Raw genomic sequence first — 21,285 nt, 5'->3', positions numbered from 1 at the left:
CAAACTCCAAGACAGAGTACAAGGTAAACGACAGGATACTTGGTAGTGTGGAGGAGCAGAGGGATCTAGGGGTACAAGTCCACAGATCCCTGAAAGTTGCCTCACAGGTAGATAGGAAGAAATCTGCAGATGCTGGAAATTCAAACAACACACGCAAAATGCTAGTGGAACACAGCAGGCCAGGCAGCATCTATAGGAAGGAGCACTGTCGACGTTTCGGGCCAACACCGAAACGTCGACAGTGCTTCTTCCTATAGATGCTGCCTGGCCTGCTGTGTTCCACCAGCATTTTGTGTGTGTTGTTCACAGGTAGATAGGGTAGTTAAGAAAGCTTATGGGGTGTTAGCTTTCATAAGTCGAGGGATAGAGTTTAAGAGTTGCGAGGTAATGATGCAGCTCTATAGAACTCTGGTTCGGCCACACTTGGAGTACTGTGTCCAATTCTGGTTACCTCACTATAGGAAGGATGTGGAAGCATTGGAAAGGGTATAGAGGAGATTTACCAGGATGCTGCCTGGTTTAGAGAGTATGGATTATGATCAGAGATTAAGGGAGCTAGGGCTTTACTCTTTGGAGAGAAGGAGGATGAGAGGAGACATGATAGAGGTGTACAAGATATCAAGAGGAATAGATAGAGTGGACAGCCAGCGCCTCTTCCCCAGGGCACCACTGCCCAATACAAGAGGACATGGCTTTAAGGGAAGGAGTGGGAAGTTCAAGAGGGATATTAGAGGAAGGTTTTTTACTCAGTGGTTGATGCGTGGAATGCAGTGTCTGATTCAGTGGTGGAGGCAGATACACTAGTGAAGTTTAAGAGACTACTAGACAGGTATATGGAGGAATTTAAGGTGGGCGGTTATATGGGAGGCAGGGTTTAAGGGTCAGCACAACATTGTGGGCCGAAGGGCCTGTACTGTGCTGTACTATTCTACGTTCTATATTTGACTACATGTAGTTTGTAACCACAAAGTATATGGTGTGCTGCTTTTAAAAAAGAAACATTGCAATCAAAGGTAGGTGGCTTAGAAAGTGTCAAATATGCTTGGATTTGTCTTCTGCAGTTAAGTAAAATAGCATTTAGTTCCTGTTTGTCTTTGTGAATCTCTCTTTTACTATCTTTTCACTTTGTAAGTCTCTCATTGCTATCTTTTCATTTTTCAAACCAAAACTCCATTTTAATTAAACTTCTGAGTGTATTTAATGTTTCAAAGCAGCATTTTGTCATTGGATATAATGACATTTTTTAATGTGCAACAATTTGTTTTTGTGTAATATGAGTTGTCTTAAAGCTCTTCAGGCATTCACACAAGCACAATCAAATAAAATTCACCACAAAGATGTGATAATGGGGCAGATGTTGTTAAGTTTGCTCAAAAGGTAAGCTTCTTAGGAGCATTTTAGAAAGAAGCAGTGATTCAATAGACAGTAGTTGCAGGAGTAGGCCATTTGGCCCTTCTAGCCAGCACCGCCATTCACTGTGATCATGGCTGATCATACACAGTCAGTACCTCGTTCCTGCCCTCTCCCCATATCCCTTGATCCCGCTATCTATAAGAGCTCTATCTAACTCTCTCTTGAAAGCATCCAGAGACTTGACCTCCACTGCCTTCTGGGGCAGAGCATTCCACATATCCACCACTCTCTGAAAAAGTTTTTCCGCATCTTTGTTCTAAATAGCCTACCCCTTATTCTTAAACTGTGGACTCTAGTTCTGGACTCGTCCATCAGCGGGAACATGCTTCCTGCTTCCAGCGTGTCCAATTCCTTAATAATCTTATGTTTATATTCAGCTGTTTGGGTTCCGTTTTAGAGCCTTTGCAGCTGAAGATGTTGTTCCTAGTGGTGGAACAATTAAATTGGGGATAGTTGGGTCTGGAGATGGTGTGGAATAGTATTTTGTAGCAGGAACCAGGCAGGGATTGAAACAGGCCTTGCCATGGTGATAAAAATAAGCACTTGTAGTCAAGATGATTACATGTTAATTAAAGCTGATCCCTCTGACATATGACATCAAGGTTGTGAACAGTTTCTTAGTTGCCAAGGAGATGGATGGTGTTTCTGGTCATGAAATGAATGTTGTGATTTGAAATGAATGTTGTGATTTGAACTGAAGATAGTTTAAGCCTTCCAAATATTTGTTGGAAATGTCTCTCCCATTGTTGACCATCTTAAAATGTAGGAAAAATTAGAGTCAAAGCTGCATAAGCTTTGAGCTTAGCATAACATATGTTTAGTAGAAACTTATTCAAAAGCATATTGTTGAAGAAACTAAATTCTGGAATAATATATTGGGTAGAGTTTGTCACCAAACAACATTTATAGATGAGAACCTTTTGGGAGAGAGGGATGTGGTGGTTTTCAGTCATTGAGAGGTTTGAATTGATCTTTGGATGATGCGTCATGGCATTTTGGATATTGAAAATGATACATCTGTTATGACTGGGTAAATGAGAATGGGAAATCCAATCCTAACCACCTGAATGAAGTTATTGAAATCAACTAAAGGAGATGCTTGTTTCTGGGTTTGATTGTGGTTTAATGAAATTCGTATTTTGTCATAGATGGACATAAACAAAATAGAAGCAGGTCCTTTGGCCTATCTGGTTCATGATGAGCAAGCTAGCTTCATCCAAGCTAGTCAAATTTACGAGCATTTAGTACATATCCTTTCCATATACCTGTCCATCTGTCCTTTAAAAGTTGTTACTGTACTTGCCTCAACCTCCTCTTCTGGGAGCTCATTCACTCCTATACCACCTTTTCTTGAGGAGTGAGAAGAGTTAGTGCATTCATCCTGTATCTGCTTCACATGATTTTATACACTCTACAAGATCACGCTTAGTTTCCAACGCTCCAATAAAGGAAGTTCTAGCGGCTAGCCTGTGCAACCTATCCCTATAACTCAGTTCCTCAATTTATTAGATTGTTTACCAATTTGACTTTTATGAACACATACTGAGTTAACTTTATTCGCATTGTGTGTTCTTGCAGTCTTCTAAATGGTATGAACCAGTTTGAAAGGATGAGGTCTGGTCAAAAAAAAAAGCAAGGATTGAGATTAGATTTTATTATCAATCTGCCACTTGCATGTTTACACATTAGAGCAGCCAGGTACTCCAGCAGCAGCAGCACTCCAAATTTAATAAAATAATATTGCCTCGAGAAGTATGGAAACCAATATGTGAAAGGCTATTTTTGGTGAATTAAACTGCAGCTTAAAAAGAAGCATTCAATTTGCTAGGAAAGTAAGTTAACTTCACAATTTGCTAATACAAGCCAGTTAAATGGCTGTTTTCTCAAGCACAGATATCATTGGAAACATCAAAGATGTGCAAATGGATCATCAAATACCTTCGTGAACTCTGCTACTTTTTTAAATTATGGTTTTTAAAACTTACTGCAATTGGAAAAACTTAATTCCTCGGGATATTGTAGGCTGTATGTAAATCATCTTGGCCTGTGACAAATTTTCAAATTTACAAATTTTCATTTCATTATCCTTTTTCATCCTCAGTCATCCTTGTTGAAAATTGATATCCTAAACATTTGTGTCATTTTTGCTAAGTTTATCCATCTTAGCCAAGTCCCCTTTATCTTATTGTTTGACATCTATTTTTCTTTCAATGCTTCATTATTCATTCAACTCCTGCACTGCTTTGAAGGTATCATTTCTGTTCCAGACAGAACATTGCCTCTAGTTTTAAACACTTAAGTTTTGCAAATGCTTGAAATATTGAACAACACGCACAAAATCTAGTGGTTATTCTGGTATAATGTTGCAGTACAAAATAAGTCATTCAGTTGTTATTTGTGATGGCTCATTGAATCATCTCAATAACTTTGAAGTAATTTCCCTTGTATATTAAAGCATGTTTTTACTTCTCTGCTTGCTAATCCTGAGCCAATTTCAAATCCAGCTGCTACCTATTTTATGTACTTTTATTTACTGAATGCCTGTCAGAGAATTAAATTTGGGGAAACAGTTTTGAAAAGGAAAATGGGTCCTTTACATATGATGGTAAGATGAAATGTTGGAAGGAGAAATAAGGGGTGACAAAAGTGAACTGTGTACTATAATGAGGAAGGATTAATTGGAGAAGTTGTATATGTACAGTACTTGTCTGCAAGATGCAAAAGTGAAGCAGATTGGCATGAGAATTGTTTTTTATGCTTGGTGGCAAATATAAGAGAAGGAATTTTGAGATGGAGTGAGCACAAGAATTGTGGGCTGCTATTTGGGTGAAAACAACTGTTCTTTTGCTATGTAGTTATAGAACCCAGGCCTTGAAGCTGAAGCTGGATTCATGTGTTTATTGAATGAATTTACCAAATATACAGGCCAATTCTTTATATTGTTATGTGCTATTGCCTGTTCTTATGAATCTGGCATAATGTTTTTGAAGTCATCTTGAATCCTTTGAGTCAAAGCCCTAATGATGCATGGTGGGATGTTGGAGTATGTAGCATTGGTAGATAATTTGCTGTTTTGTCTCTGGCACTAGCTTTCTTTTGGAGGAAAAGTGAGGAATACTGATGGTGATTAAGAGGAGATTTCAAGATTTTGACCTGAGAGTTACGAAATAGGATGATCGCATTGTCCCTGATATTAACTGGGCTCTGAAAACTCGTACTCGTTCTTCAATCACACTTTATTTACTTGTACACAAGGAGAACAACCTTGTCCCTGTCATCACACCTTTCTGAAACTTGAGCAAGAAATGACACTATACAGAAGTTGATGTTGGATACAGATATTAACCAGTTGGTAACCTTGTGAATGTTCACTTATTTGTATTATCAATCACCAATCATGTTACAGTAATACAGATATTAATGGCCAATAGAACATCTACTTAAAGGCCAGTAATAAAGTAACTGACCACTAGTAAGTGTCACCCTAGAACCCTTCATTCTCATCCTTGTCTTGGTATGCCAAATGGCTCCAGTACTCTGCTATGTTCTTCAAATATCTTTCTTGTCTGTACGTGATCTATAAATTAACCTTGGCTTGGACATTATCTTATTCCTCTCCATGCTGCCACAATCATAGAGTCCAGCACTCAGTCCATACCCTTTGGGTATATCCTCTGGGTGGAAAATCTCTTCTTCAGTGCCCTCTAAATGTCTTGACTGTTATTCTTAAAGACTTTGCCCATTGGTGAAAGACCAGATATTATCCTGGCTTCTGTAAAGGTTTGCATTCATGTTGCTTTTGCAATGTATTAACCTTGCCCTGATAGTATGCAAAATGGTCTAGTTTTCCAAATGTGCAACAAATCTATCTAATTTATTGCCCTCTTAGACTAGACTCAATCGTCACTAAGTGATGAAAGATGTTGTTGACAGTTTCATCGTTGGTTTGAATGCAGAATGGTGAATGCTAGTTGTATTAGAGAATGATTGAAGTTATTGAACTAGAGTGGTTTGAAAATGGTTATTGCTATTGGAAGTCATTCATCTCATTTTTAGGATATCACAACAGAAGTTCCTATGGGTGGAGTCTTTGGCTGGATCATCACTGATTTTGCTTTGAAGATAGGGTCACAAGTAGAAGCCTTTTACAATATTCTGCTTGACTTGCATTTGAGCTAGTGAAGTAGTCCAGCTCTGCAGGCAGCAAGATCTAGATTAGGAAGCAATTGGTATGTGGTCCTTTTTTTATTACAAGAGGACCTTGAGTATAAGAATATTGAGATCCTAGTGGTCTTGGTGAGTCTGCACTCTCTACCCAGCTATATTATTTCTGGGATAGGAGCTTTGCTCTCTGAGGAGAGTTTAAATAGACAAAGCAAATACTTGAAGTGATCTTATTGAAACATTGCTGCCTCAATGATCCACATTCAGTCCTGGCCTCCAGTGCTATCTGTTGAATTTGCACAGCTCAATAGTGATTACCGTACATTCAGTTAACTTAAAGTACTTTATTGTGATAACATGAAAGTCATTACATAAATGGATTTTTCCTCTTTTTCAGTTGGTTTTGTTTTTATCTCTGGTGAGTTTAAAGTAGTGTGCAGTATAAAGGTACTAGTGCTAATTAATTTATTTGTGTATTCAATATGTTCCATTACAGATGAGCCCACACGATCCCTGAGTGGTTTGATTTTGAAAAATAATGTGAAAGCACATTTACACAACTTTCCAAATGGGGTCACTGACTTCATTAAAAATGAGTGCCTGAGAAACATTGGTGATTCTTCACCCTTAATAAGAGCCACAGTTGGTAAGTCTCTGTAATGCTATGGTCTTTTGATTCATAAGGCTTCCTTATGTACATATTTTATGGAAAGAAAGATTGTGGAAATTAGTTACTATTCCTTCAAGAAAACAGCTCAATCTGAACTCAAAATACATGAAAATAAATTGGTATTTTTCCTGATGTAATGAGAAGTTTTAAATGCATTTCTTGATCCTATGCCTTTTTTGTCTGATGCTGAATGATAATATTTGAGCTTTCAGTTGCTGCAGTATGGTTCATTGCTCTCTTGTGAATATTGTGCAATTGAGAATTTTATACTTCAACTTCCAATTTTTGGCTGAAGTAACTTGAACAAAATAAACTGAAAATAATCTTTGTCACTGAATCCATCATTTCAAAATGAAGCATTTGATACTGTTTTAAGTTTTACTTTTCAAGTGATTTATTAACCAGTAAATGGGGTAAACTGATTTCCTCCAATGAAACATAATTCAGATTTTTAACATCTTCTAAGCTAATCATGGTTAGTTATTTTGTAAAATGGTTTTCCCTGTTTCCTTCAACTGCTTAAGTTATCTATTAATACTCTCCAGGTCTTGTACATATAGTAAAGTTCTGAAAATCTGGCACCCTCAGGATTTTATGTCAGATTATCAGATTTTCCATGTTGTAGGCTATTATTCCTGTTAATACTCAAATACATTTTAGTTCATCGTTTTTGGTTTTTACGCAATGTTAAAATAAATATTCCAGAGGATGTTGGAAATGGGGCCTCACTGAGAAAGAAGCTGAACATAGGATTTCTGAACAGTTGGATAGTGGATTCTCTATAGTCTGCTGCAGGCTGTTGGTGGTTGCTGGATAGAACAGCAGGTTATAATATGGAAGGAGCACCCATCTCTTGCATCCTGTCCCACCACCTTCCGTGGTATGAACAGTTTAGCACCACCAGGCCAAAATTAATTACACTGCCCTTTTCTCACTGGAGTTCTATTTTCTGCTGGTTGAAATGAATTCAATTGCCCTTTAATAGATGATAATCTTTAGGTCACTGGCATTTTTAACAAGCCCTTGGGTGCTTTTAGCAGCTCATGTTTTTAGAAATGCCTTCAACTATTTTAATCCTGTTTTTAAATTCATAACCCTTGAAATCGACTCCCCAGTCTGAGGCCTCCAGAATTTTAAGGTTTTTTTGCTACTCAGTTAATAGCTCAAGCTGTACACTATTCAGTTATTGAACTAGTATTTGGTTTTAGTTTATTTTTATCTTTGCAAAATTGTGTATTTTAATTGTTAGGTTCATTAGTCCACATCCGTTTGAATATACATTGGAATTTCTCTCGGGTGGTGGGGTGAATCCTCAAATATCATATCTCACCTCTCATTCATTCTGCTTCTGGTGCAATAACATCCTTTCTTAAATAAAGAGACAAAAACTGTAAACAGTACTCCAGATTTGGTCTCATCAACACTGTGTATATTTTTTGTTCACCAAGAATTAAACAAAAGCCAATATTTTATCTCCTACATCACAAGGTTTTATTTTCTGTTAAACCTTGTGGCATCTTTTTACATGCCTTCTGAAAACCCAAGTCTCTCTGTTCACCTTTATCACCAACAATTATTACTGTTTCAAAGCATGCCAGTTGTTCAAAAGATCAAATGTATTTTCCTTCTTACAGACCATGTTAACTTCACTTGGTTACTGTCATCTTGCTTTTCTTTGTGTCCTGCTATAACATCTTTGCCTGCTTTCTAAAGGGAGCTGTTGGGTTGACTGGCCTGTGGCTTCCTACTTTGTCTCTCTTAAAGGGGAGATTAGTACAGTATTTTTGTTGCACTGTTTTCTGATGTAGAATGCTTTTGTCTGAAAAGCAGTAGAAATGGAACTAGTGTAAATTTTCAAAAGAGAATTAGATGGAAAGAAATGATGGACTGGGGAGAATGACTAGAGGAGAGAGGCCAGTGAATTAGTTCTTCCAGTGTGTTATAGTATGGTGAAATCAGTTTTATATGATTAAATTCTGTAAACCACATGGCACCAGATGTGATCCAGCATTATTAATGTTAGTATTGTGCACAAGAGGTCATGCATGTGGAATAATGAATGCAGATGTGAGCACAAAGGAACAGTATCTCCCCAAGTATAAGACGTGTGACAAAATTCAGCTCACAGGAAATTTTCCTTTTAATTCTAATGAATGGAGTTCAATCTAAGTGTATTCTTGGTGTCAAATCATTGCAACTCTGAGACACTGTTCTAATTGTGCCTTGGGGAAATGTAATTAGCCATAAAGTTCTTCATTGATTTTTTTCTCTCTCTCATACGGCCAATACCATTGATCTTGGGTTCTTCAATAATTTATTCAATCCCTCCAATAACTAAGTATACTAGCTGGTTTATGGCAAGGCTGGGAATTTTTTCAGAGGTACACTTACCAGCATCCACATAGTGAATATATCAAATGAAATCAAGTCTAGCCAGTTCCTCACATGCCCACAAAGCTTAAAATACAAATGTGATTGAATATTCATCTGAAATTTTAAATCCATGTAATAATACTTCAGTTTAACAAACCTTAACAATTATGAAGAGGCATGCATAACTTTTTTTTATTAGTTTTTTTATACATTTTCTACATTGCTACAGATTTAAAAAACCCCAGGTCGAAATGAAGAACATTAATACAGTGCAAAAATAAACATACAATAATGATATAATACAAAAGAAGATAATTGAGAAAGCACCCAAATTGAAGATATGTAAAATTAGTATCCTCCCCAAACCCCACAACAAAAAAGAACTCCAGACCAACCACAACACAATCTAGAGAGTGTACATCAGGACATTCAAACCCCCAAAACTGTAAATACACTTAGCAACAGAAGATATTAATGTCTACTACCAACAAAAAAGGAGCTGAAAGCAAGGGACCGAAAAAAAAAAAACAAAAAAAACCCAACAACCTTAGTTAAGAGGAAGGTTATGAAAATACTCAATAAAAGGTCCCCAGACCTTATGGAACTTTGTATCCGAATTAAGAACTGAATAATGAATTTTTTCAAGGTCTAAGCAGGACATAATATTAAGCCATTGAGCATGCGTGGGCGGGGCAACATCCCTCCATCTAAGGAGGATTAAACGTCTAGCCAGGAGGATTCGACACTTAGTCGAACTCAGACGTAAATTTGTCTCACCCAAAAAACCGAACAAAGCAATTAAAGGGTTAGGTTCTAGGTGGTGATTCAGAATACAAGATAACGTTATGAAGACGTCTTTCCAAAATTTCTCCAAGCTAGGACAAAACCAGTACATATGAATGAGAGAGGCCTCGCTCCTTTTGCATTTATCACAGAGAGGTCTAATGTTAGGGTAAAATCGAGATAGTTTAGATTTAGACATATGGGCTCTATGAACAATCTTAAACTGTAAAAGGCAATGGCGAGCGCAAAGAGAGGTTGAATTAACCGATTTGAGAATCAAATCCCAAGTCTCATCAGATAAGGAGATATTTAAATCATGCTCCCAAGCCATTCTAATTTTATCCACAGGGGCACGCCGTAAGGATGCTAATTTATCACGAATAAATGATATTAAACCTTTACCTAATGGATTAATAGAAAGAAAGAAATCCATAACATTTTTCTCAGGCATTTCAGGGAAGTTAGGAATTAAAGGATTAATAAAGTGTCTAATTTGGGGATATCCAAAAAAATGAGCATTGGGCAGATTGAACTTAGCTGAGAGCTGTTGAAAAGATGCGAAGCGATTATCAATAAAAAGATCTTCAAAATGTCTAATGCCCTTCCTATACCAATCATGGAATGCTGAATCATACGTAGTAGGTAAAAAAAAGGTGATTATAGGCATGCATATCTAAATGTGAAATTTAGTTCAGTTGTGAGATCGTTTAGTGGAACAAGCTCGAGACAGGCAGCGTATCTTCTGCCAGTGCCTGTGATCCTAAGATGCAGTCACATGACTTTCTAGAAAATTAGTTGGCGTCTGCCATTATATGATATACTTAGCCTAATGCCCACGCAGGTAGTCTGGTTGTGCAACTTCAGCAGCCCAGAATAGCTGGAATATAGGAGCAAGAACCTCAAATATTTTTTGCCATTTTAATTTGCTCATAGTTGGTCAAAGTTTTATAGATCTAATATAAATTATGGTTTTGTAGAACTTGTGGATTCTACAGTATTTAGTCTCTTTTCTCAGTCTTGCTCACAGACTCATTCAGGAATGAGTGTGGTGGGGTGCGCACACCCTTATCCTTATCCTTATCTGCCCTCTGGGTGTGCATTCGTATGTATGATTTGCTGGTGCTACTGAGAGCTCAGGGCATATATATTTTAAGTAACACAGGTTGTGCATTTTGCAGTATGGATAAATTGTGAATTATAAATGGAAAGTTGAGTAATTGTACATTGCATACATTAATATGATTATATCATTTAATTTTAGTGTTTTACATAAACATAGTTCTAATTGTGGAATAATATTTTTGTCATTTTTCAGTTGCTGAAGCTTCATTTAAATGTTGCTACTTTTTTTTTAAACAGGAATCCTAATTACAACTATAGCCTCAAAGGGTGAGCTACAAAATTGGCCTGATCTGTTGCCCAAATTGTGTGTGCTTTTGGACTCAGAAGATTACAATACGTGTGAAGTAAGTTTGGGTGTGCAGAGTTCAGTAATTGCAGAATTTTTGTTTAGTTGCATACCACGCCAATACAACTGAAAATTCTAAAAGTGCTAGGCTGCGGGTGGTAGCTCTTTGGGTAGCCTAATTATTTTTGTTGTGTGACAGAGAGTCAGCTCAATCAGTTAAAAATTTTCAATGATAAATAAAATTCCATTCAATTACCAAAGACAATCAGTTTGTAGTGAAACATAGTAATAGATATCTGATACTGGGTTACTCAACAGGTATTCTGAACAAAAGATGTAAAAGTGTTATTTCTGATGTGTTTTGCTCTGTCTGAGGTAATAAAATAATTTATTTCCAGTCGAAATATAGCAGCAAATCATATTAACACAATATGATAAGCATTGTGCGAAGTCCAAACTGATCAGTAATGCCTTGTGTTCTTTCTCTGTCCTTTCAGTGCTTTGGCAATTTGGGAATAAGGAATAGAAGTTATAGTGAAATGTAGTATGATAATGCTATGAAGATGTCCTGCTTGAAATGTCCACCCAAATCTAGTTGACTGAGCATAAACTACATTTAAACTAATGTAAGCTGTTTAACATCTTAGCGCCTCCCTGTATTGGTGAATACAACCATTACACAAATTCTATAACTCTGCTACTTGATTTCTGAAGTTGAGAATACATTTAGGGTAGTATTTCATAGTACCTTTAAGTTCCTGTTTGATTCTTAATAGATTGAATTTTTACGGGAGGTTTTCCTCTGTTTTGCCGGGGTGTTCACCCTCTACTGGAAGTCTACTTCATTCAAAATTACTGTATTGTTAGTATCTGTAAAGGAACTTCCTCATTGCAAAATAATCCATGGCTGCTAATGTCAATATTTACACTGACACATTTGTCTGCACTTGTGCTATTTAATGATTGTTAGTCACAAGTACTACATTGCGTTGCAGGGCCACTTAACATGTTGAAAAAAAATCATCATCAGTTACACCATGAGAGCATTTTTCCCATTTCACAATATAATCAGCTTTTATAACAAAATAGTCTTATTGAATGCAAGGGCAACAGTCCAGTTATCATAAGTTCAGAAAATGTATAATAGCTATCCTGCAGAAGATGGTAAGTATTGATGTAATGGTTTTCATTATATCACCAGAACCATTGCATAGAAAGCAGGCATTCTAGTGGCAATGGTGAAGTTACTTAATGTATCTTCAGTACAATCTATTCAGGAGCATACTGCACAACTGGGCTTGTGATTTGTCTAAGGGACAGAAAAGACGTGAGGCATGATCAGAAGGGCAAGGAACTTCAGTTAAGATGATGGTTTCATTAAAGAACGACTTTGCTGTCTGCATCCTAAACTGTGTAGTATATGTGCCTTACTCTTTCTCCTTTACAGAAAATTACTGACTTTTGGGTATGTTGTGAATTCTTAAGTGTTCTCCAGTATTTTGGTTCACTCAACCAAATCATTATTGTGTAGCAATGAATAAAAGACTTATAATTATTGTTCATCAGTATGCTTCATCTGGTACCTACTATTGCGCTCAGTCAAGAGGTATTCATCTGCAGTGCAGTGCAAATTTCTTGGGGTGGGGGGAGGAGGGTCTATGTATATACGTGAGAGTGTTTGTTAACCCTGTAGAATTTTCTTTCTGCATAAGTATGACCTAAAATGTAATCAGATCTTCATGCAAGTCCTAAAACTAGATAGAGAACCCAATTAAATAAATAAAGCAAAAAAGTTATGCTTGTTTATTTACTGAGGAAAAATGACCCAATATTACTTGTATTTGTTGGAAAAAGTATGTGACCTTTTGCTTTCAGTAACTGGTGACCCCTTGTACAGCAATAACTTCAACCAAAAGTTTCTGGAATTTGATCAGTCCTGCACACTGGCTTAGGGGGATATTAAGTCATTTCTCCTTACAAAACTGTTTCAACTCTGGAATGTTGGTGGGCTTCCTTGCGTGAACTGCTTGCTTCAGGTCCTTCCACAACATTTCTGTAGGATTAAGTTCAGGACTTTGATTTGGCCATTCCAAAAGACAAATTTTCTTTTTAAAACATTCTGTTATTGATTTACTCTTGTCTTTAGTTCATTCTCTTGATGCATCTTCCAACTTCCATTAAGCTTCAGGTGATGGACTGCTACCCTGACCTTCTGTAAAATGTCTTGATAGAATTTTGAATTCATTGTTCCCTCAATGATTGTAAGCTGTCCAGGCTTTGAGGCAGCAAAGCAGCCCTAGAACATGATGCCCCTTTCACCACCCTTCACAGTTGGGTTGAGATTTTGGTGTTGGTGTTTAGTGCCCTTTTATCTCATTTGGAGACAGTGGTGTCCTTCCATGAACACTATTCTTGTTCAGTGTTTTTCTCTGTTTACATGAACAGAGACTAGCAAGTTCTAGAGATTTCTGCAGGTATTTTGCTGTTACCTTTGGTTCTTTCTCAAAACCTACTTCAGCATTGCACATTGTGTTCTTGGTAAGATCTTTGCAGGATTCCCACTCCTAAGGAATGTAGCAACAGTACTGAATTTCCTCCATTTGCAATTTCTGTTACTGTGGACTGATGAACACTCAGGTCTTTAGAAATGCTTTTGTAGCCTTTTCCAGCTTCATGCATCTCTGCATTTCTTCTAAGGTCATCTGAAAGTTCTTTTGATCAAGGCATGGTGCACATAAAGAAGTCTATTATGAAGAGCAGGCTCTGTCAGTAAACAGTCTTTGTGTCTTTTTTTTTATATAATGCAGGGCACCTATACAACCCACATGTCCAATCTGATCTCCTTGATTGCAACACCTGACTCCAAAAAGCCTTTGTAGAAGGCATTACCCCAGAGGTTCATGTACTTTTTCCAACAAATACATGTAATATTGTGTCATTTTTCTCAAATACATAAAATGTGTACATATAATATAGTGCTTAAGACTTTTGTACATTACTGTAATTTAATGTATTACACTGTACATTTGCTGTGAAAAAAATAATTTCATGACGTGAGTGTAGATGACTGTGATTCTGATATGAGTCTCTATTGTGGATTGAGAGGGGAAGGGACTGAGGAGGGGGTGAGAAGCACCAGAGAGACATTCTGTAATGATCGATAAACCTATTGTTTGGAATTAAATTGCCTTTGCCTGGTATCTCAGGACTGGGTGTGTCTGGGCCTGACTCCTCCTCTGCCTCCTGTCCCACACCCCTCCCACAGCTCTTCCATTTTTTGCCATTCCCAACATCTTTGCTGCAACCAGATTTACAAACTTGCTCTCTGCTCCACATTGATAAATACAGTACTGTTTTAGCGCCCTACTTTTATTGGTATGTGTGTATGTATGTGCATATATATGTGTGTGTGTGTATTTGGAGAATATAGAACAAGGTGTCTGTTTAAAAATAAGGTGTTATCAACTTAAGACAGGTGAAATGTATTTGTAAGCTTTGAGAGTTAGTGAAACTATTACTCAAATGTTGGTGGAAGCTGTGTCTTTGAATATTTAGAAGACAGGTAATCAAGTACTTAAACGAGGGTGAAAAGCTATTTGGGTGAATGGGAATGTGGGATTGAGTTGCAATCAAATCCACCTTCAATGGCGGAGCAGATATAGGGGTTAAGGTTTCTACTGTGTTCCTAGATTTTATGTTTCAGTACTGACGTTTCATTGATCAGTTTTATCTGATAGGAATACACAGAGTACTTGGTGCTTGGCTGCTGAACTGTTCCTTATGTGGTCTATCTCTGGACAGCTAAAATGACTGGAAGCTGTTGTGAAGTATTTTCTTTGTTGAAAGAGAATGATGTTCATTTTTGGTGCTGAAAGTTTTTGAGGCTGGGACTGTCATTTGGGGGATATGAGCTTGATCTAAATGTGTCACATATCACTTTAAATGATTTGAATGCACTTAGTCATGTTTCTGGAGTTACAGTTAGTGAACTCCACCTTCACTATAATAATAACAACTTGTGTTTGTTATACAATCTTTTTTCATTTTAAATATGTGATCTGTGATAATTTATAGCATTATTGAGTTTGTGCTGTGCCAAAACCCTTTTGGAGATTTCAAATGTTAAAACAGGAAAAATCAGTTTCACATTTTGCTAACAGAACCAAGATTGAATTCAGTTAGTACAGACTGTTAAATCAGTTTGTAACACTGGAAAAACACTTCACATTGGGTATCTAATATTGAGATACTGCTGCTACTTTTGTTAAAATTTTAAAATGTCAAAAGAAATCAAATTTAGAATGTTGGAAGAAATGCAGTTTTCCTGTTCAAATTTAGTGAGAAAATCACATAACAGCTGTTTTATAAATTACAAGGATGAATTTACCAGCACCAAATTTGTAAATATATAGCTACTGTCAGTGCAGGAACTGTAACAGGAATGAAAAGCCAGTAGTTTGAATAGGGTGATTTCAATTTTTATTAAGTAAAGCTTTTCACTGGTATAACATTTGTATATTGTAGCTACATAGCTTAGACATCCAGTAAGAGTAAACTTGCTGCGCTTTCTTCTTCCCCAAGGAAGGAAAAATTTTAGTCAATTTGTTTTGATGCAAATATAACAGTTGTGCTAATGATTTATACTAAGATTTTCGTTGTTAATTTAAAAGCTTTTTTGAACTGTAGTTGGGAAGATGTTGGAGTTCATTATTAAAGATGAGAGTTCCATAAGACATAGGAGCAGAATTAGGCCATTTGGCCCATCGAGTCTGCTCTGCCATTCAATCATGGCTGATCCTTTTTTCCCTTCCTCAGCTCCACTCCCTAGCCGCCTTCTCATAACCTTTGATGCCATGGCTAATAAAGAACTTGGCAATCTCTGCCTTAAATACACCCAACGATCTAGTCTCCACAGCTGCTGTGGTAACAAATTCCACAAATCCACCACCCCCTGGATAAAGAAATTTATCTGCATTTGTTTTAAATGAATGTCTCTCTGTCCTGAGGCTGTGCCCTCTTTTCCTAGACTCCCCTGTCTAGGCCTTTTAATATTAAAAAGGCTGCAATGAGATCCCCCCACTCCCATCCTTCTGAATTCCAGTGCGTACAGTGCCATCAAATGTTCCTCATATGATAATTTCATTCCGGAAATCATCCTTGTGAACCTCCTCTGAACCCTCTCTGATGCTAGCAAATCTTTTCTTAGATAAGGAGCCCAAAACTGTTCACAATACCCAAGGTGAGGCCTCAACATTGTTTTACAAAGGCTCAGCATCACATCCCTGCTAGACCTCTTGAATTGAATGCTAAACATTGCATTTGCCTTCCTCACCACTGACTCAACCTGCAAGTTAACCTTTAGACTTTAGTGTTCTGCACAAGGATTCCCATGTCCCTTTGCATCTCAGATTTTTGGATTTTATCCCTGTTTATAAAATAGTATGCACATTTATTTCTACTACCAAAGTGTGCGACCATGCATTTCCCAACATCGTATTTCATTTGCCACTTTCTTGCCCATTCTCCTAATCTAAGTCCTTCTATAGCTGCCTTGTTTCCTGAACAGTACCTGCCCCTCCACCAATTTTCATTCCTTCTGCAAACTTGGCAACAAAGTCATCTATTCTGTCATCATTGTTATATAGCATAAAAAGAAGCAGCGCCAACACCACCAGCAGGTTGATTAACTGAACTGTACTCCAGTGGATATTCAGTGACTTGGAAATTTTTTTGTATCCATCTCCCGACTTGTGTTTCTCAATAACCTTTCCACGGAGTTGCTGGAGAGTTCTTTTTGTCTTAATGATGTTTTGCCAGGAAACTGACCCACCAGCAGTTGAACCTTCCAGAAACAGGTTTATTTTTACTACAATTAATTGAAATCAGTGATGACTTGGTATGTCATATTAAAGGGGTTGTATACATATGCAATCAATTACTTTGTGATTTTTTTAAAATATACACCCTATCTTCGTTATATGTGGGGGATACGTTCCTCGCAGTCGACGCATAATGTGAATAATTATTTAAATGGAGAAAATAGGGATGCGTTCCTGAGGGCTTCCTAAATACGTTTTATATGCAATTTATTCACATTTTCATACCAATACAACACAAAAGCAGTACCACAAGGCACATTTGTATTGTATTTCATCAATTTAAGGTAATATTCAATGTAATAAATCATAGAAAGTTAACATACTAGGGTGTACAGTACTCACCAACATGGCAGGTATGTTTGCTTCAGCAGATGAGTGGTTGTTGTGGTGATGGGCAGCTTTACGTGGATAAGGTGTATGGATGGTTGTGGTCATCAGGATCATATCAAGCACAGCAAGGGGTGAAGGAAGACTCACAGAACTCTTAGAACTGCCGACACTGGTTTGAAGAAAGTGGTGAGGGTTGTTTGCTTGGCATCAGTTTGTTTTTCAGCATAAATTTGCTTGTAGGGAAGAAGGGTTGACGGCAGAGAACAACTGAAATCCTGACTCCGTTCTAAACTTGGGTCCATGTCCATCGCTACTTGTGCTAAGTGTTCCGACTTCCACCATTCCCTCACTGTTGGTAACCTCCTGGGATTTTCAAATTCATCTGTTGCTTGCAGCATCTGAGAGATAGTTCGCTGTTTTTTTAAAAAAAAAACAAAAAAACACCTTGAATGTGGATCACACCTTGGTCGAGTGGTTGAATTAGCGATGTTGTGTTAGGCAGTAGGAAATGCAGTATTATGTTAGGATGAATGCGGTCCAAATGTTTAGTATGGGCTGGTGCATTGTCAAGCAACAGAAGAACTTTAATGGCAAGATTCTGTTCCCGGCAGTAGCGTCCCAGAGCTGTGTTACCTCCACCTGATGTTGTGCTGTTTATAATTTACAACTTTTTTTCAAGTGTTAAAGCGGTTCTCTGCCACTCGGCTGATGGCCCAGGACATGACATCGGATGCTTAGGAGGCATAGTTAAATGTTTCAAGCATAAAATCACTGTACTGTTGGTAAAACCAACAAAAGTTTAAGAGCGCAAGATGACGCATCCACACCTTGCCAAAATCAATGCGAGACTGGCAGGAGTGAGACTGTGAGGCGCGCGCACATGACTTGTACTGGCAGGAAAGCAGGGCTCTTCGCATAACTGTAAGTTTTGGATACATGTAAGAAGACATTGGTAGAAATAGGTTCCCCGCATAACTCTGAATCCGCATAGTCTGAAGACGCATATAACGAGGATGTGGTGTATTTGTAATTAATCCAGATCACTTTGTGGAGAGATGTTTTCATATTTGACATTAGTATTTTTCTTTAGATCAGTGTCAAAAAAGCCAAAGTAAATCCAATCAATGTTGTAAAATAATGAAACATTAAAACTTCTAAAGGAGGTGAATATTTTTGTAGGCACTGTACACTGTTCCACGTCAAGTCACTTTTATTGTCATTTCGACCATAACTGCTGGTACAGTACATAGTAAAAATGAGACAACTTTTTTCAGGACCATGGTGTTACATGACACAGTACAAAAACTGTGAGACCTGAACTATGTTTTAAAAAAAAACAAAAAAAAACACACACACACATGGAGAAAGCTACACTAGACTACAGACCTACACAGGACTGCGTAAAGTGCACAAAACAGTGCAGGCATTACAATAAATAATAAACAAGACAATAGGGCAGTAAGTTAGTGTCAGTCCAGGCTCTGGGTATTGAGGAGTCTGATAGCTTGGGGGAAGAAACTGTTACATAGTCTGGTTGTGAGGGCCCGAATGCTTCGGAGCCTTTTCCCAGACGGCAGGAGGGAGAAGAGATTGTATGAGGGGTGCGTGGGGTCCTTCATAATGCTGTTTCCTTTGCGGATGGAGCGTGTAATGTAAATGTCCATGATGGCGGGAAGAGAGACCCCTTCTCAGCTGACCTCACTATCCGCTGCAGGGTCTTGCGATCTGAGATGGTGCAATTTCTGAACCTGGCAGTGATGCAGCTGCTCAGGATGCTCTCAATACAACCTCTGTAGAATGTGATGAGGATGGGAGGTGGGAGATGGACTTTCCTCAGCCTTTGCAGAAGGTAGAGACACTGCTGGGCTTTCTTTTCTATGGAGTTGGTGTTGAGGGACCAGGTGAGATTCTCCGCCAGGTGAACACCAAGAAATTTAGTGCTCTTAACGATCTCTACCAAGGAGCCGTCGATGTTCAGCAGGGAGTGTTCGCTCTGTGCCCTCCTGAAGTCAACAACCATCTCTTTTGTTCACATTCAGAGACAGGTTGTTGGCTCTGCACCAGTCCGTTAGCCGCTGCACCTCCTCTCTTTAAGCTGACTCATCGTTCTTGCTGATGAGTAGCCGACAAAAAAGCAGGCATAGCTGGGACCAATGCGAGTGCCCATGGCTACACCTTTTTGTTTGAAGGAATTTGGAGGAGCCAAAGGAGAAATTATCAAGAGTGAGGTCAAGTTCCACCAGAAGGAGGAGAGTGCTGTTGGAGGGGAACTGGTGTCCAGAAAGAAACAGAGAGCTTTGAGGCCATGATTATTGAACTCAGGACTATATGGTAATTGTTTAGGCCAGTTACTGTCACCCTTTAGGCACCAGAATGATGGTGACTGCCTTGAAGCCTGCAGGGACACTGGATCCATATATCTACATGAAATACCTGGCTACATCCTACAGTGCTATCTGAACTGTAACAAATGACTCATTTCCCAACTCCAAAAAGCCTTTTCACTTGCCATACTTTACATAATTGTTCCATCACTGTCACTGTTCAAAGCCCCAAACATCTTTTCATTTTGGGCATTTAAACCAGGGCAGGACCTATGTCTTGCATTCTTATACAGTGAATAGCAGGACATTGGTGAGTGTTGGACTTGGGAATACAAGTGCCGAGTTTGCTGAAAGCAACATGCAAGTAGATAGGGTGGTGAAGGACTTTAGCATGCTGGTCTTCATCAGTCAGGACATCAGATTTAGGAGTAGGGTCATTATGTTGCAGTTACACAGTCATTAGTAAAACGATACTTGGGAATATTGTGAAGTTTTGATCATCCTGTTATAGGAAGGACATGGTCAAGCTGGAGTGAATGCAGAAAAAAGAATAGAATGTTGCCTGGACTAGAGGGCACAAGTTATATAAAGCAAGAGGTTGGCCATTCTGGAATCATTATTCCTTGGACCTTAAGACAATGAGGTGACTTCATAGAAGTTTATAATATGACAAGGTGTATGATTAAGGTGTACAGTCTTTTCCCCGGGCTGAAAAGTCCAAAACTGGAGGACACAGATACCTAGATAAGAGGTGAAATTTAAAAGAGATCTGATGGGCAACTTCTTCACAAACAGGAAAATGAATATCAGGAAGGAGGTGCCAGAGAAACTAATTTCAATGGGTACAATTGCAACACTTAAGATGGGTAGGATGGGTTTGGAAGATTATCAGATGAGTTTACTGTGATTGGCATGGACCAGTTGGGTTGAAAGGCCTATTTCCATGCTGTATTACTCTGATTCTACAGCATTGTGGGAATAACTGCAAAAAAGACTGAAGGTTCAAATGAATTCATCCCAGCTTTCAAAAGAGTTACTAGCAATGGCAAAAAAAAACTCTCTTCCTCAGTAACAAGAAATGAATAACACCCACGTACCCAGAGGTCGTTCTAAATTGTTCAACGTTTATTTGTAGAACAGTTAATACTTGTGGATAAGTGATTGAACAACATAAAGCTGTTACAAGGCTGAAAAAAATCAGACCTACAGCAACAAATGATGCTAAACAATACAGACAAAGTTATATTTCTGATCAATCCAATCCCTGTACACTTCCAACCCCCTTCAGGAAGGACTTGAAGCTCCCCAATTTTTTTTCTGGACAACTGACCTAACCAGTTGCCTCCGCCACCATCTCCTTTCTGGTGGAATTTGTTCTCACCCTCAACAATTTCTCTTTCAGCTTCTCCACTTTCTCCAAATCCAAGGTGTAGCCATGGGCACTTGCTTGGGCACCAGGTATACGTGCCTTTTCATTAGTTACATGGAACAGTCCATGTTCTAAGCCTACATTCCTCAACCTTTTCTCCACTGCACTGACAACTGCATTTGTGCTGAGCTTGTGACTGCCATCAATTTTACCTCCAGCCTACACCCTGCCTTCGTATCTACTTGTCCATCTCTGGAAACAGACTATCCACTGACATCTTTTACAAACCTACTGACTTTCAGTTATCTTGACTATTTTTCTTCCTGTCACTTGTAAACATGCTATTCCCTTCTCAATTCTTCTGTCTCTGCCACATTTGTTCTTGGGATGAGGCTTTCCTTTCTAAAACATCTATGATGTCCTTTTTTTTCAAAGAATGGTTCAATTTCCACTATCGTCGGCGCTTCCTTCACCCGCGTCTCTCCATTTCCCATTTATCCTCCCAGGGGCCTCCATATCCAGCATATCATTCTCTGTAATCTCTGCCACCTTCAATAGGATCCTACTGCTAA

The 21,285-nt window shown here is 38.3% G+C and overlaps 1 protein-coding gene across 2 annotated transcripts in view; it reads left to right on the top strand.

Moving 5' to 3' along the window:
- tnpo1 (transportin 1) overlaps window positions 1-21,285 on the top strand; it is a 148,067-nt gene that overhangs the window by 60,748 nt on the left and 66,034 nt on the right. For both annotated transcript variants that reach the window (XR_012099241.1, XM_073048327.1), the window contains exons 5-6: window positions 6,074-6,223; window positions 10,763-10,869. Coding sequence is in view for 1 of the 2 variants with exons in the window: in XM_073048327.1 (XP_072904428.1) it covers window positions 6,074-6,223; window positions 10,763-10,869 (257 nt within the window). In the remaining variant the exon portion in view is untranslated. The remainder of the gene's footprint in view (window positions 1-6,073; window positions 6,224-10,762; window positions 10,870-21,285) is intronic.

The sequence above is a fragment of the Hemitrygon akajei genome, chromosome 6 (genome assembly GCF_048418815.1).
Source record: "Hemitrygon akajei chromosome 6, sHemAka1.3, whole genome shotgun sequence".
Classification (NCBI taxonomy): domain Eukaryota; kingdom Metazoa; phylum Chordata; class Chondrichthyes; order Myliobatiformes; family Dasyatidae; genus Hemitrygon; species Hemitrygon akajei.
The sequence above is the reverse complement of the archived record's forward strand: the minus strand, read 5'-3'. Positions and strand labels throughout refer to the sequence as shown.